Source organism: Colletes latitarsis, chromosome 3, assembly GCF_051014445.1.
Source record: "Colletes latitarsis isolate SP2378_abdomen chromosome 3, iyColLati1, whole genome shotgun sequence".
NCBI lineage: Eukaryota > Metazoa > Arthropoda > Insecta > Hymenoptera > Colletidae > Colletes > Colletes latitarsis.
In genome coordinates, this window is record NC_135136.1 from 32,067,939 (window position 1) to 32,085,981 (window position 18,043).

Genomic DNA, 18,043 nt, shown 5'->3' on the forward strand with positions numbered 1-18,043 from the left:
CGTAAGTGCAGTATAAGTGCAGGTTTCTGCGAGACGCTCCTCCGCCATTATTTATTTATTTTTTTTCTTTTAACATCGACACCTTAGATTTACGATTTTTTATTCTTTTTATTCTTTTTCTTAACAGATCGTGTAAAAAATTTCGACGACAACCATATCGTCTGTATTTTTATCGCGTTCGGTTTTTATTAGGACCAGTCGTAACGTAGTTTCCATCGAGGAACAAATTTCTATCTGTAATTTAATCCAATGACTACTAATAGAAAATTGTTTGGTTCCACACCAGCAAACAATCGTACCAAAATTCGACTTTGCTAATTTTTGTGCTACGTATCACGTATTTTTCAAAGTTTCGTTGAGCAAAATTTTCATAAAAACTGTACCCATTCGTGGAAGCAAAAGGTAATTTAAATATTCAAAACTCGAGATAAAAAAACAGATTTATCTTTTTGTAGAATATGTAAACTCAAACGAGAAGAATAGAAAATTATTGCATGTAAATTCTATGAAAGTTTAAATATATCGCTAATAATCATCGATAGTCGATACAACAATAAATATGTATAAACGCTTTAAATCGATGGTTTGCAATTTCTGACGTAAAATCTAACCCATTATATTACAGTGACTAGTCTCAATAAGCACCTTAAATGTGCAGATTAAATTCTGGTTTAATGCAAAAATAAATAATATTATTTACAATTATCCTTAAAGTAAACTCTTCGTGACTCAAGAATGACATTTAAAACTGCGGTACGGTGCACCACATAAAGAATTCAGTACGATAAGAAGTTTTAAGTATAATAAAATTTCTTTTACATTAAAGCTGAATTTATGGAAGGAACCTTGGTTGAAGGCATGCTGCCATTGTTATACAATGTCTGACAACTGCTCGGTTTCGTATAAGCTTGCCACTTATTTCAGACAATAATAACGACTTCATACTAACATTGATGGCTCGTCACGTTACGAAACAGAAATGCTACGTAAAAATTCTGCCAGAAACCGCGTCCGTGTTCGTCCAATTAGACCGTCTTGTTTCATTAACTCTTTGCAGTTCGATGATCAGCTATATCCGCTCAATGATCACTTGATTCAACAATTTTTACCACACATTTTCCACGAATAAATATACATAAACGTGTTCATCGTTCTCATTTTTGTCGAACGTTCTTGTGCATAAAAAGTCTGACAATTATTCTTGCGCCGCAAAGAGTTAAAAGTCGTAACCCTATAGAGTCGTAAAATTACGTTTCACATTTAAATTTACACCGAACGAGCTATTTCCTCTAAAGTCAACAGGCACCAAGTCGTTAACATTCTCGCGAGATCAGTTAAGACTCGCGCCAGATGTCTGCAGATGTTCGAAACGTTAATGTCGAAGAAGCACGAGACTCGTTTACGACTTAAAGTTAAACTGTACAATTGGTGAAAATAATTGGGAATGTTTTCAAGGAGACGAAAGTTTGTTTTACTTTTATCGTAAAACTAATTTATACGCTTTTGCTTATCCGGAGTAGGGGAAAGTTGCTTTAATTCGGTGGATTACTTTCAGTTAAAAACGTAAAACAATGAAAGTTTTACAAGAAAACTGTCGTTTCAATTTCGTTCAATATTGTGCAACGGTCGATAAATAGCTAAATTAGAATACATAATGCTCAATTTAATTTCCTTCGTTGTTATTCATGAAAAATATTAAATTTGTCGCGTACGATTGAGAATGAGTTAAGTGGTTCAAATTTAGCAACTTTCTCCTATGCATTTAGTAACTAATTTTAGTTACAATAATTTAAAATATTTTCTGAGAATCTCAAAGAGCGTATTCTGCTTTATTACAGACACCTCTTTCCATTTTGTTCTTTTAAACATGAAAGGAGCAATATGCATCAATAGTATATGGTACAGCAGTTTCTTTGGTCGATGATAAAACGATCACGTTTTGCTACGAACCAGTCTCGCGTCTTAATTCCCGTTAAAAATACTACACTTACGATAATTACAACCTAGTTAAAAATAAAAAAATAAAAAGGAAGAAACAGTCGTTTACAACGATCATGTTTGACTCAGGAAACTGTTGTTTTTGGTGATCAAGCCAGCACTGCTTTCCGACATCGGTATCACGGCTGACTTCTCGCCCTTTGGTAGTTTCGCGTGCGACTTTATATTCGGTTTCAAACCTTTCAGGATATTCTGGAAACGAAGACGAACGTTTCTTATCTGGCAATACACAGCTGAAAATTAATGAATTCTGTTTATAATGTACAAACACTTTACCTGTTTAACGGATCCTGGAGTCACGATCAGATAATAGATAACGTAGCCTGGTATCCAAATCATAGATGACAAACTGAGACAGACACCCACGATTTCCGCCCATGTCGGGTACTCGTAATCGTTTCCATATTTTAGGGGCTTATACTGAACGCATTGGAACACGAATATGGACTGGAAAAAGAAGCAAAGAATTAGTATGATATTTAGAAGTTTTAAATTAAGTCTAAAAGTCATGAAAAATTATTCGACAGACATTCCATCATTCCCGTCCCATTCTACGAAGTAATTAACGCTTAGAATAATCAATAGGCATTGTTGAAACTTGTTTGGGTATACAGCGTCAAAGTAAATCTCAAAATAAACATAAAAGACAGCATAAATTGTAGTAGGTGGTATAGTCACCGAATAGAGGATGAAATGCCCTTTAAAACGAGCGTTCGTACAAGTCGATAGCATAATTGGTTCCGGAGATATGACAATTTTTGTTTCAAGTCAAGCGTCAAAGTAAATGTCAAAATAAACATAGAAGATAGCACAAATTATGGCAATTGGTATATTCATAGGATAGGGGATGAAATGCCCTTTAAAATGAGCGTTCGTACGAGTCGATAGCTTTATTAGTTCCGGAGATATAGCGATTTTAGTTTCAAGTCGATGCGGTGGCTAGTTCCGGAGATATAAGGGTCCGAAGCGTTTGTTTACATTCTTACTACGGCCTTGTCGAGGTCGTTGACCGGCACGTGCTCGGAGAAACTAGGTCACTGGGCCACGATAGTCACGAGACACGTACGAGACAGAGAGGTCCGGCGCGACGCGTCAGACGGAGACAGCAATAGTCGAATTAAGAAAAATTACCCCTTTACATAAATTGCGATATCTCGAAAACGGAAAGTCTGATCGACAAAATTCAAAAACCATTTTGAAGGGGAGGCTTCACCGCTGCCAACAGTGGCTTAATAATTAATAAAACACTAGTAGTTTCGGAACTGCACGCGTCTAAAGTTTTTAGTATTTTTAATACGCGTGAATAGGCTTTCGTAAGGCGGAGAGTCAGACGTAACGGAATTTTAAAAATTACGATTGTCTTTACACGATGATATCTCGAAAATGAAAAGTCCGATCGACAAAAACCAAAAGCCATTTCAAAGAGGAAGGTTTACCGCTGCCAACAGTGGTTTAATTATTAATAAAACACTAGTAGTTTCGGAACTGCACGCGTCTAAAGTTTTTAATATTTTTAATACGCGTTAATAGCCTTTTCTACTGCGGAGACAGAGATCACAGTGGAAATTGAAAATTACCCTTTTATTTAAATCGCGATATTACCAAAACGGAAAGTCGTATCGACAAAAACCAAAAATCATTTTAAAGAGGAAGCCTCACCGCTTCTAACAATGGCTTAACGATTAATAAAACACTAATAGTTTCGGAACTGCACGCATCTAAAGTTTTAGTACTTTTAATACGCATTACTAGACCGTTTATTAAAATATTGTAGCCAGTGAGTAAATTATTCGGACAATTTTATTTGTAACAATTCTGTTAAATGTTTTTGACGTTATCGACAACGATTATTTCATTAAATTTCGTAGCTAATGTAGAACAAAATGTTACTTTTTAGTTTGACTCTGCTTAGGAATATTTGTTTAAAGTTCATTTACAGTTTCGAAACATTACGTAAAACGAACATCGATCACACATCGAACGAACGCACGACATTCTACGAAGACATAGACAGATCGATGCAAATTACACGCGCCCTACAGAAGTTAATTACGACCCTGTCAAAATTGATCGATCGTTCTCTGCAAATGTTGCTAGAAACTTTTTATACGAACGGCACGCGACGTCTTACAATTTTCAAAGAAAGTTTGATATACTTACGACCATGATCATTGGCGCGAATACCACCCAGCATATGTACCAGAATTTATTCAATCGTATGCCCATCATTTGATGGATGCAGTCACAGAACTTCTGCGCCCCGAATATCCACGATATCGCGATAGTTTGGAAGAAACAGACCCACAGGATCGACATTCCGCTCGCTGAATAGAAATCCATTAACTGGAATATATACACTCCTCCCTGGAACATAAATATAACATTTTTGTCATAACATACAAATTCTTTTTTATTTATTTTATTCTATTCGCGTCAAGCTCGTAAAAGTTTTTACATTTATTGCGTGTGTACTTATTATACAGAGCGACACATACCACGAATTATTTATTCTGTATATAAACGATCACATTTTTATATAAGAAAGGTTTTATAAAGCCTTCGAACCTTACTGTTCTTCATTTTTATTTATAGTATCGTATCGAACGTACTTAAGACATCGCGTGATCAATTGCTACATTGACTTCAAAACAAACTCGTTCATACTATCACAAACATATAAACGGGTTTTAACATCCAGTTGAGCCTGATTTACGATGAATCCGGTGCATTTGTAATAGTACGAACAAGTTTATTTGATGTAACATTAAATGATCTGAAATGATCTAAAAATATTTAAAAGGTTTCTGTGAAATTAGATTTCCTTTAGGATTGATTTAAAATAAATTTAAGTATAAATTACTGTTTTATACGTGTGTATACTAACGTTGGTCACCATTGGAAGTCCCAGAACGAACATAAGAAGACAAATAGCGATAGTGAACTTGTTTCTATGGGGACGTAGAAGTTCAGGCCAATTGTCGACCACTCCTGTGATGAAGGATTCCACGATACAGAACTCACTGTCGATTCCGAGGATCTGTGGCAAACGAGAAAAGCATTTTTCTTAAATTCAGGAAATATCTATGGAAACACTTCCAAACATTTTTCTCATGCAACAAATAGTATACCAGAAAATTCTAAAATACCATTTTATTTCTCATCGTTCAAGGCATTTTTAATTACAAATTTCCGTTAGTGTTATTTAAATTATGCACGATGAAACAGCAACACAGTGGTTCAAACTGCCCTTATTGAGGAATAAATACGATAGCATCAATATGCGTAAAAATTGGTATTCGAATGTTTTTGAGGTCGCTGATTATAAATTTAAAATACAAATTTTAAAAACCAAAATGGCTGATCCAAAATGAAGTAATAATTTGCGGTAAGAGACGAAAAATTAAGAAATGTTTTGTACGGAAATCTTTGTTGATTCTGATACCTCGATCATCCTTGTCCGAAATTATAATAAAAAGAACCTGGATATACGACATTTTTCCACGCTCGAACCAAATTCTAAATAATATAGAGTCTTATCGGTACTCGTAAACAGACATTGATCACAAAAGAAGTGAACAGTGCACTCCTTGGCTCGAGTTAGTTAATTGTTCCTTACGAGCAGCATGACGAAGAAGATTATGGCCCACACCGGGGCACCAGGAAGCTTCAGGACGACCTCTGGATATGTGAGAAACACGAGACCAGGTCCGCTCTTGACAACTTCGGACACATCGTTACCTTGCTCCGAAGCGATGTGACCCAGTATGGAGAACGTCACGCATCCAGCCAATAGGCAAGTTAGGGTGTTGACTATACAAGTGATTAGTGCGTCTCTGCAAGACAAAACTTACATTTTCAAAGACTTCGTATCGAAGACGACATACAATAAATAACTTAACGAAAGCTTCAATGATCATTTAAATGTTTATTAGTTTAACTATACAAGTGATTAGTGAGTCTCTGCAAGACAAAACTTACATTTTCAAAGACTTCGTATCGAAGACGACAAACAATAAATAACTTAACGAAAGCTTCAACGATCATTTAAACGTTTATAAAAATTCAAATTACGTAACACTGTTCCATTTACAGAACAAATATTTGTCATTGATGTCAATATAGATTCATTTAAATGCCCATCAGAGGCTCGAGTATAAGAATAACTTTAATTCGTTTTCTCCCCCAAGTCGAAGGAACAATTTTTCGGTGATTCATGGAGCGTGTATTAATATTTCTGAAGAGCTTAAAGCGAATTTAGGAAGAGGAATCTCGTAAATGCTTACTTGTAGCAATTATGGTGGAACTTGTTGTACGATCCCAAGGCAGGCAGAGCCCCGGTACCGATACTGTACGCGAAGAAAATTTGCGTGGCTCCGTCGATCCATGGTCCAGGCGATAGCAACTCCTTCCACCTCGGTGTGACGTAGTATAGCAAACCGTCGGAGGCGCCGTCCAACGTCACCGCTCTTCCCAAAAGAATGAAAAGCACCACGTAGGGGAACAAGGCTGAAAACCAGATGATCTTACCGCTCTGATGAAGACCACGCCGGATGATAAAGTAAACGAGCAGCCAGCCGACAATCAGGCAACCCAACAGCTCCCATTGGATCCCACCGATGGTTTCGATACCGGAGGTGATCCCAAGAACTCGTCGTCTGAAATTGGAAATGCCACGAATCATCGCTAGATAATCATTCGTCGAGCTTACAGACGACAGTAGAGTTTGTCAGAGAGTCCACTGAAACAATTTTTATTGAAGAAGATCAGCATTGTATGGAAGAGAAATAACATTGCTTGAAGAACGATCGTGCTTGAGAGTTTAATTTGTTGTGGTTGTGAATTAATATACTGTACAATTACGGTTATGCGGCATAGACGGGACTGGAACAATGTTGAGAAATTGAATAGGGTTTTCTCACTTTACGGGGTTAAAGAACAACCTTTCGAATATTCTTGGAATTTATACTTATTCCACACTAAAATATGCGTTGTTTGCATTATGAAACATTAAAATCCTTCAATCCGTTTAGGAGTTACGATTTTTTAAACATACACATCAAATTTCAGTGAAACATGTCAATGTATGGTCAGACATTGTATTTTCGGCAAAGAATTTTTTTCTCGAAACTGAGTAGGATTTCGGGGATATGTCTATTAATCAAAAATGATTGTAATTGACCCCAGAAACAGAAAATAATTTTTCCAGAATGATTTGAAACTTTTTAATTTCCCCGAAAAATTACTGTATCTACTCGATTTTTTTTCTCGAAACTGGTTAGGATTTCGAGGGTATGTCTATTCACCAAAAATGATTGTAATTGACCCTCCTAGCTATAACTAATTTTTTTAGAACGATTTAAAATTTTTTTTTTTCGCTGAAAAATTTAAGCAGCTACCCCCCGTCGATTTTTCTTAAAAATTCGTTTCTAATTTTTAGTAATTTTGTTTGACGCCCTACAGAAAAGTTGTCTAATACTTTTTTGTAAGCACCTATAAGCTCTACTTCAGAAAAAGGTTTCATTGAAATATATTCACTATTCTAGGAGTTATGGTTCTTTAAAAATTGGACCATTTTTAATGGGTTTTTGTTATTTTACGGGGTCAAGGACTAACTTTTCGAATATTTTTAGAATTTCTACATATTCTACACCAAAATACGCGTTATTTGCCTTTTTATACATTAAAATCCTTCAATCCGTTCAGAAGTTATGACGTTTTAAAGATACGCATGAAATTTCAAGGAAGCATTTCTGGCCTCACGTTAGATTTTCGGTAAAGAATTTTTTTCTCGAAAGTGCGTAGGATTTCGAGGGTATGTCTATTGACCAAAAATGATTGCAATTGACTCCCGCACTCAAAAATAATTTTTTTTAGAATTATATTAGACGTGTTCTCCAAGGCTGACTCAAACGCCCGCGTACTACTGACAATTTTCAAACTCTATTTCTTTTGAAACAAAACATCGTATTAAATAAATTTATTCCAGTTCTCATTATATTTTGCATGGAAAATTGTATGTAATTTCGATTTTTTAAACGTTTACAGCTACGAAAGTTTTACTTACTCCCAATATTCTTCAACAGGCGTGGTGTAATGGAGAGTAGTATTACTACTCGATACGTTTGCATTATTCGTACCATTAACGTGAGAGATATTCTTGAACTTTCCTGAAGCGTCGTAGCAGTAATCAGTGTTCCACCAATTGCCTGCAAAATTACAATAGCGTTGATTAACCTCAAAAAAGTAACTTATCGATTAAAAAACTCGAAGAGCATTTTTAATTTGCAATCGTTTTACTGACCACAACCGTTCCAAGGAACTCCAGGTAGCTTGACGAAGGTACTAATTAAGTAGAATAGTGTCCATGCAATAATGATGCAATAGTAGATGTCTAGGAAGAATACGATCGTCATAGTAGCGTATCCAACTCCTGAGAAACATAAAAATTAAAGATTAAACGTTGTAAACTGATTGCAATAATGTAATAATTTCTGGGAGTAACTAGTTAAAAACAATTTATATTTTACATAATTGATTTTCAACAATTGGTAAGATACATGCATCTAAGTATATTCATAATTCGTTTCACTAACTCAAAAATTTTTTATGAATGTAACGTAAAACAAAATGACTAAGTTTTAATATTCCAAAAGTCATTGGTGTTAATTATACTAAAGAATTTAAATTAAAAATATGATAAAAAATAAAGTACCTTGTAACAAAGGACACAATTGTCCCACCAGGGTCATTCCTCCAGCCCCAAGGTATTGGCCAATGGCCACTTCTTGAAAGAATATGGGAATCCCACAGAACACCATAGCGATGCCATAGGTTATCAGAAACGCGCCTGCAATCGATCGACGTTTCGTATCAGCATGGTTTTATCGTAAAAGAGCTTCCGAGCACAGAATCGAACGTATTCGAATCGTGTATGCATCGTGTAAACAGTTGCAATTAGGCAGGGAGCGCATTCACAATGCATGATCACGGTGTATTCATCGTCAAAAATTAATTGTCCTCTCTTATTAGGAACGTTGTCATGGATACTGCGTGACCCTCCACACGTATAATTAGCGTGTCGCTCCATTTTAGTGTAATTGTTTACAAACAGCACGCTCTGCCATACAGAAGCCACGTAATTTCAATAATTTCGAAGGGACGAGCAACGAATGCATTTAAATCGTGCCGTTCGAGGACGAAAATATTCGACGACCTTCCGACACGATCAACTTTCGCGTTTTCTTTTCATTCAAGAATTCATTGGAAAGTTTCGTTTCATTTACAGTGAATCACCATCATAGTGGATGAAATTTCTATAAGAACACTATGATTTTTAATAAGAATTTAAATAATTTTGATGATATCATGAAAGGAATGCTAGAATTAACTTTTATTTGTTCCTTTCATTTCGACGGGCCTCAAAATATTTCAAACATCTTAAAGTTTACGAATATATTTTAGTTTTTACTAAAATTGCAGTTTAAACTGCTAACTGTCACTACTTATTACCCATGACGAATATACTCGTCATAATACAAAATTTTGCACTGTTTTTCATGACGAATATACTCGTCAGAAAGAGTTAACCGGTTAATACAAAATTTTGTACTTTTTCCACGACGAATATACTCGTCAAAAACAGTTAACCGGTTAACACAAAATTTTGCACTTTTTTCACGACAGGTATACTTGTATACTCGTGATAATACAAAATTTTGCACTATTTTTCATGACGAATATACTCGTCAGAAACAGTTAACCGGTTAACACAAAATTTTGCACTCTTTTCATGACAAGTATACTTGTATACTCGTGATAATACAAAATTTTGCACTGTTTTTCATGACGAATATACTCGTCAGAAACAGTTAACCGGTTAACACAAAATTTTGCACTCTTTTCATGACAAGTATACTTGTATACTCGTGATAATACAAAATTTTGCACTGTTTTTCATGACGAGTATACTCGTCAGAAACAGTTAACTGATTAAGAGACGTTCGTCGATTTTTCTGGCCGCGATGCAATCGAAAGAACTCACCGCCACCGTTTTTGTAACATAAATACGGGAAACGCCAGACGTTGCCCAAGCCCACAGACACGCTGATGCAGGAGAAGAGGAAGTCGAGCTTGTTGTCCCAGCCACCGCGTTCCGTGTCCTCCACTCGACTTCCGACCTCCGACACTTTGCCCTGCGGCGACGAGACGGTCATCTTGGGCACCGGTCGCGAGGACTTCCGTTTCTTGTCCATCCCGGCGGATTTGGCCTTGAACTCTATGAAGGCTTGGTCCGGGTCCACGTGATCCTTCTCCTCGCCCCAATAGTACATCTTCTCGGCCATGTCTCCTGAAATCAGCGTCGATTACGTTCGTAATTCGGTGACCTTAAACGTTTGATGCGCGACCCTGACGGAGAGTAATTGATTATGAGCGCGTTACAGCGTACGGTTACGTAAAAGTGTCCTGCTGGCGGAGGACAACGAGTCTAGGACGAACACGCGATACACCAGGGGCATGTAACAAACGTTGCGTAATGCATCAACCTCTACTATCGCCCGTGTATATACTGTGATTCGTAATTATACAGAGTGTCTCGTAACGAGTGCAAGCGATTTTAACCATCGAGAAAATGCGGAGTTCCCAAGAAAATCAAGGATAGTGAATTTTCTTGCTCGTAAATATGTTTCTCAGTAGAAGACTAACCAAGAACTGTCTGATAACCCGTCACGAGCCAAAATAATGGAACATTCGAAGATACTTTAATTTTACTATTTAATTTTGTTTAAATTTGTTCGTACAAAGAGTGTAAATATGTGTTAATGTTAATATATAAAACTACATGAAGAGTAGCCTAATGATTGTAAAACAAAGGGTCAAACGTGAGTTATTGCGATGAAGAAAAATATAAATATGAATCTGCGAAGTTTCATTAAAATTTCCATTTTACTTGTATGACAGTTTTGCCAAGATTGAATACTTCGGGACCATTAAATTTCTAAATTTCTCAACGACACTTTTGCAGATATACAGGCCACCCCTGGGACAAATTTTTATGGGAGATTCTGGAGGCCAAAATAAGATGAAAATCAAGGATACTAATTTGTTGATTGAGACTTCGTCAAAAAGATATTAACAAAATTATTAATAAAATTTGTCTCCCTACACTAATTTTTTTCTCGAAAGTGCGTAGGATTTCGGGGGTATGTCTATTCACCAAAAGTATTTATAATTGACCCTCGCAATCGAAAATAATTTTTCCAGAATGATTTGGAATCCACATGTCGATTTTTCTTAAAAATTCGTTTTTCATTTTTAATAATTTTGTTTGACGCTCTATAGAAAAGTTGTCTAATACTTTTTTGTAGGTATACATAGACTCTACTTCAGAAAAAAAATTCATTGAAATATATTCACTATTCTAGGAATTATGGTCATTTGAAAATTGGACCATTTTTATAGGGTTTTTCTTATTTTACGGGGTGAAGAACCAACTTTTCGAATATTTTTGCAATTTCTACATATTCTACACTAAAATACGCGTAGTTTGCTTTTTTAAATATTAAAATCGTCCAATTCGTTTAGAAGTTATGACGTTTTAAAAATTCGCATGAAATTTCAGGGGAATCAATCAATGGTATGGTCAGACATTGTATTTTCGGTAAGGAATTTTTTTCTCGAAAGAGCGTAGGATTTCGAGGTTATGTGTATTCACAAAAAATGCTTGTAATTAACCCACGCAACTGAATATAATTTTTTCAGAACAATTCGAAATTTTTTTTTTTCACCGAAAAATTTATTCACTTATTGAATTTTTTTCTCGAAACTGGTTAGGATTTCGAGGGTATGTCTATTCACCAAAAATGATTGTAATTTACCCTTCTAGCTATAACTAATTTTTTTAGAATGATTTAAAATTTTTTAATTAAATTTTTTAAGAACTTTTTAATGAAGCCTAAATCAATAAATTGATATTCTTGATTTTCGTCTTATTTTGGCCTCTAGAATCTCCCATTAACATTTTTCCCAGGGATGGCTAAACACCCTGTATACACTCGAATAGTAGTCGTTGGCTATCCCGTTAGCATACAAAGAATGGAAAATGTGTATGAATCATCAAATTTTCAACAATGTTTTGTTAGGTCTCGTTGCACAGCCTGACGAAATCGATTCTTAAGTTGCTATGTTATTTTGTAAAATCGATGTCCTAATGCGCATTTTGTTGCGGTGTTTTCTAAGAATCCTGCATCGCGTAGGCTGACACGAAAGAAATTAAATAGATATACGTTCTGCGGAACTAACTTGTTGAATTTCTCTTTTCCAAGATTAGTTTTGTTATATCTTGTTAGTACACTGGAATATATAAGTAAATTAGAGTGTATTATCTCACGTTCTATATCTAATTTAGTAATTACTTCGTATCTCGAGTCGTTGTTTCGAACAATTGAAATTTTTATAGCACTTAAATCATTTTTCCAATTATAGAATTTTACTCTTTAATGTTTGAAATATGAATTATTCGTTTGAATAGTTAACCTGACTCTAAATAATTAATTACAAAAGAAAACTTTAACGGAAAACTGTCAGACACAATTAAACATATATCAAATAATGAAAATCGTAATATAGTGCGAACAATTGGAATTTTTATAGAATTTTTCCAATTATAGAATTTTACTCTTTAATATTTGAAATATGGATGATTCGTTTGAATAGTTAACCTGACTCTGAATAATCAATTACAAAAGGAAACTTTAACGGAAAATTGTCAGAAACAATTAAACGTATATCAAATAAATTTAATAAAAATCATAATACAGTGCGATTCACTTTTTCGAAAAAAGTTAGTTTCGAAGATAAGTGTTAAAAACCGTACAAAAATTTTTGCACGATGGTCTGAAACGTTTAATATATAAATATCGATTAGAAACTTTCCATTGACCTTCGTACGCAAATATTAAAATTGATTAACGATAATCTGATCACGCGCGACACGCGATTCTATACCGTACGACGGCGCATCACGTTCACAGATTACTTTTCCAATAAACTTTTCAATTTGCTCCCATGTTACTGTCACGCGTTTCACCGTGACCTCTATTCTCGTTAAATCGTGCTTCATTCAGGCGACAGGCTTTGATTTCTAAGCTCTCGAACGCGGGAAGAAATTGAATAAATCAACCGGGGGATGATGCAACGCGAGAATGAATTTACGGCGACAGCTTGTACCTACGAAGGGCGAACAAATGTCTGAACGTCGGAGGATTAAACGTGAACAGTAGATTCTATAGAACAGTTGTTCTCTCGATCCCCTTGCTTGCATATTTTATTTATCTGTGAATTTTAATAATTCCATGATCGTCTGCTATTTATCTTTTATGCATGAAAGGCCAAAAAATTACGTGTTGAGTTTCTAAGAGTTGACAAAGTTTATAAAAATACATCGTACACTTCTGAATTTGAGGCCACCCTTTGTCAATTTCTTTTAAGCCTCTTAATCTTTTTTATTAATCTTTGTAAATACTATTAGACGGTTACAAAGGGTAGCAAAAAGTGGACATTCAAGACTTCACCCTGGGTGCTGATATACTGTGTACACGCGACCTTAGGTACTCTTTTAACGTAGGTTTTAAGGGTGATTATTGGTTACGCGACCCTCGTCAACTCGTACCAGCCGTTTCGTGCTGGTACCCTAAATTCCACAACTTGGACAAGCAAATTATCGTTAATTGCCTCTGCGTCTGTCTCGCGTTCTCATAAATCACTTTCCAACGTTCAGCCTACTTTTTTTTATACTCCCTTTCGTTTTTTCTTTTTTTCAAGTGAACGAGGTTTGGGTTATATACAGTCAAGCTGTGGAATTTATTTTTGTCAGCTTAACCACACTCCGATACTAAAGAAACAAGATTTTATAAAGGAGGTCATTTTTATGGAATTTTTTTCTTTTCGTAAAAAATTCTCACGTTATACAGGGTGTTCGGCCACCCCTGTGGAAAAATTTGAATAGGATATTCCAGAGGCCAAAATAAGACGAAAATCAAGAATACCAATTTCTTGATGGAGGCTTCCTTAAGAACTTATTAACGTTTAAAGTTAAAAAAAAAATTTCAAATCATTCTGAAAAAATTATTTTTGGTTGCAGGGGTCAATTACAAGCATTTTGGTCAATAGACATACCCCCGAAATCCTACTCACTTTCGAGAAAAAAAATTCATTACTGAAAATACAATGACTGACCATAACTGATTGGTAACCCTGAAGAAAACAAATTTCAAATCGTTCTCAAAAAATTATTTTTAGTTGCAGGGGTCAATTACAATCATGTTTGGTCATTGCACATACCCTCGAAATCCTACTCACTTTCGAGAAAAAAATTCCTTACCAAAAATATAATTTCTGGCCAGAAATGTCTGCCCGAATTTTTATGTGAATCTTTAAAACGTCATAACTTCTGAACGGATTGGACGATTTTAATGTTTAAAAAAGCAAACTACGCGTATTTTGGTGGAGAATATGTACAAATCGCAAAAATATTCGAAAAGTTGGTCCTTGACTCCGCAAAATGAGAAAAACCCCATAAAAATGGTCCAATTTTCAAACAGCCATAACTCTTACAATAGTGAATATATTTCAATGAAACTTTTTTCTGAAGTAGATCTCATGGGTACCTACAAAAAAGTATTACACAACTTTTCTGTAACGCGTTAAACAAAATTACTAAAAATGAAAAACGAATTTTTGAGAAAAATCGACAGGGGGTAGGTGCCTAAATTTTTTGGCGAAAAAAAATTTTTTCAAATCGTTCTAAAAAAAATATTTTCAGTTGCGGGGGTCAATTACAATCATTTTTGGTGAATAGACATACCTTCGAAATCCTACCCACTTTCGAGAAAAAAAATCGGTTAGGTGCCTAAATTTTTTGGCGAAATTGAAAAGTTTCAAATCGTTCTGAAAAAATTATTTTTAGCTGCGGCGGTTGATTAGAATCATTTTTGGCCAAAAGACATACCCCCAAAATCCTACGCAGTTGTGAGAAAAAAATTCGTGTAGGTGGACAAATTTTATTAATAATTTTATTAATAATTTTTTAACGAAGCCTCAATCAACAAATTGTTATTTTTGATTTTCATCTTATTTTGGCCTCTAGAATCGCTCATTAAAATTTTTCTCAGGGGTGGCCGAACTGTATATTTGAATTATTACAATCACAAGAATTCTTATAAATCTTGATAACGAGGCTGTGTACACAAACCTATCAATTTGAGCGTATAAATTCTAAGAGAAATTGTTTAATTATAAATTTTTATATTTTATATGTTCAATAAATTGCAAAGAAGCTCACGATATCGAATGCTTGCAAAAGATTGATTTTATTACAAATTTTTCTTCTTATTTTAATGTCCTGAATCTCAACCGAGTTTCACAGTTCATATTTTTGTTATAACTTCTTAACAAAGCATTTATGGATTGTATGTTATATAACACTTTAATCTTAGTTTTACTTGTAGAACACACTGCTGAAGTGTGTACGACAAAAAATGCGGAACACCCCGTATATGACTTGTTAGATTCCATCGTATCGTGAAAGAAAATCTCGTATTCCTTATTTTCACATTGAGGACCTGTTGAGATTCAGGAAAATGAGCGCCATATTGATCTCTTAGGCAATCCCAGTTCTTTTTTATGAGTCACGGCATATCTGAGTCACCAAACACGGGGACAGGCACGAAGTTGCCCCATTATTTTAAATTAACCAAACAACAGTCACATTTTAAATCGTAACTTACGATTTTATTCCAAGCAATTGCTGACGACTATAAATTACGTGTTCTGTATTCAATCTTAATATTTTCAGTAAAATTTAGTGATTCAGTTTGATGATATCGATTAGTAACTATTACAAATTTTTTTTAATGCACCCTCTATCTTCCAATCGAATCTCCAAAGGGCGAATTCGTTTCTCAATGAAGACTTCCCGCGCGAGCGCGTGGCCCGCATCCCTTATTATTACTCGAGCCAATTCACTGGTAAAAAGAGCAGAGGGAGAGGGAACACGTGTCGACCTATCATGTGCACGTGTGTTCACACGTACGCGATTCTCTGGTTGTATACAAACGACTGGTGCGCGCGCTACGGATGCTGAACGCAAAATCAATAACAAGGTTTCTGTCACGTTACGGTCTGCACGTGGACGGGTGTTTAATCGCGGAAACTACGCAGTAAAGTTCAGATTTTTCGTACCAGGTCGATCGAACCGACTACGAATAATATCTATAGACAATGATGACAAATTCACGCAGAAAAGTTGTTTCAAATTTAGTGATATTTGATGCTTACCCGATTAAAAATCGTCGTCGGTGTCCTCGAAATCCAGGTTAATCTCGATGAAATGTTTTTGCAACGGTCAGGCTCGATGGACTTTTACATCCTTCGAGCTTTGACGCTCGAGGTCGATGCTCGCGATGGAAAACAATCTGTTCACGCCCGTCTCGAGGATCGTCGACCTCCCACGAAACGGAAATTTTACGAAAGTTTCGCGACGAATCCGGCGAACGGTCGAAAACTGGTCGCGAAAGCAACCGATGTTGCTTCGAATCACAGAGGAATCCCGCAAGATGTTTATAGCGTGTCAAATTGTTGAGATCTCGCGTCGACCTACTCCGCAAGGGGTTTAGTTACAGAATAATGCTTGGCTGGAAAATGGGGAGTGTTACCCCTTTCGAACGCATGCGCACCGGGGTGCAACCCCTCCATCGGGGGTCCAAACGAACTCTCCTGGGGGTTGGAGGAGCCTCGGGATTCTCGATTGATAAATAATCAAACGAGACAACGTGGACGACGTTCGTTAAATGATACAGCCTCCGCGAGACGACGTTTAGCGACCTTGAAATTATGCATTGGCGCGTCTACGGCCACGTTTCGATACTTGATCGCTTTTAATTGAAAAATAGGGGCAGACGAAGTCACGAACAGTGTTTGGAAACGTTGACTATCGAGCTAATTTCGTACGAGTTTCCCTGGCCACTAAGATCGGTTAGATTATTTTGTATAATTTGATTAGAAGCTTTTGCTCGGGATCTCGAATGTAAAATTATTTTTAATTGAATATCTTGGTTGAGAATATTTAATTTTGTTCGTCGTCCACTCATCTCGTTTTAGATATAAATGTATGACAACACGTATTGAGATTTTTTTCATTATTTGTATTCGTTATGTATAAAAACTAGAATAATAAAAATCTTATCTAAGTATTTACGATTGTACGAAAAACGGCAATACAATAGTCTCTACAATTTTTTACATATATGTATATGCTCACGTATGAAACTAGATTTCGTCGTAACTTTCTTAAAAAATTGAACATATCAAAGTGAAAAAATCGTAAATAAATTTTTCACTCCCAAATTTGTCGGTAAAGTCGTACTACGATATATTTAAACAATTACATCGCAACTCATGCAAAAAATAAACACGCTATTTCCTTCAATATACAGGGTGTTCCGCATTTTACACACTTCAGCAGTGTGTTGTACAAGTAAAAATAAGACTAAAGTGTTATATCACAAAAAATTCATAAATGCTTTGTTAAGAAGTTTTGACAAAAATATAAAATCTGATGTTTTTTTATTTACTGAAAGTTTACTAAAATTTTGTTTAAAGAAAGCAAAGAATTTGATAATATATAAATATCTATGGGTTTATCAAATATATAATTTATATATTAATATATAATCCACAGTTTATATATGAAAAATTTTTTATTTATAGATTAATAAATATTTACATTAAATATGTATATCTTATAGATATTACGAAAGAAAAAAAAAAATAAATTATAGGTTAATAGATATTTAATATATAATATATATGTATCTATCTAAACATTTCTTTATCAGAGTTTAGTTTTTATCATTTATCTCGCATGCTGAAGTATTCTTCCTTTGATGATAACTTTTTGTTGTCATAAAATTTTGAACTATTGCTCAAATTTATGTTCAGTAAAATTGATTTTATTATAAATTTTTTTCTTATTTTAATGTCCTGAATC

General features: G+C 35.1%; 1 protein-coding gene across 1 annotated transcript; it reads right to left on the reverse strand.

Moving 5' to 3' along the window:
* Nucleotides 1-47: 47 nt before the first annotated feature.
* Nucleotides 48-16,644, reverse strand: LOC143340362 (sodium- and chloride-dependent GABA transporter 1). Its single transcript, XM_076762210.1, has 11 exons — nucleotides 16,333-16,644; nucleotides 10,040-10,345; nucleotides 8,711-8,845; nucleotides 8,300-8,428; nucleotides 8,063-8,204; nucleotides 6,282-6,653; nucleotides 5,615-5,831; nucleotides 4,883-5,035; nucleotides 4,159-4,362; nucleotides 2,275-2,445; nucleotides 48-2,190 (listed from the first exon to the last, which is right to left on the reverse strand). Exons 2-11 carry the CDS (start codon nucleotides 10,338-10,340, stop codon nucleotides 2,053-2,055), a joined length of 1,962 nt encoding a protein of 653 aa, XP_076618325.1. The 5' UTR covers nucleotides 10,341-10,345; nucleotides 16,333-16,644; the 3' UTR covers nucleotides 48-2,052.
* Between the last annotated feature and the right edge of the window lie 1,399 nt (nucleotides 16,645-18,043).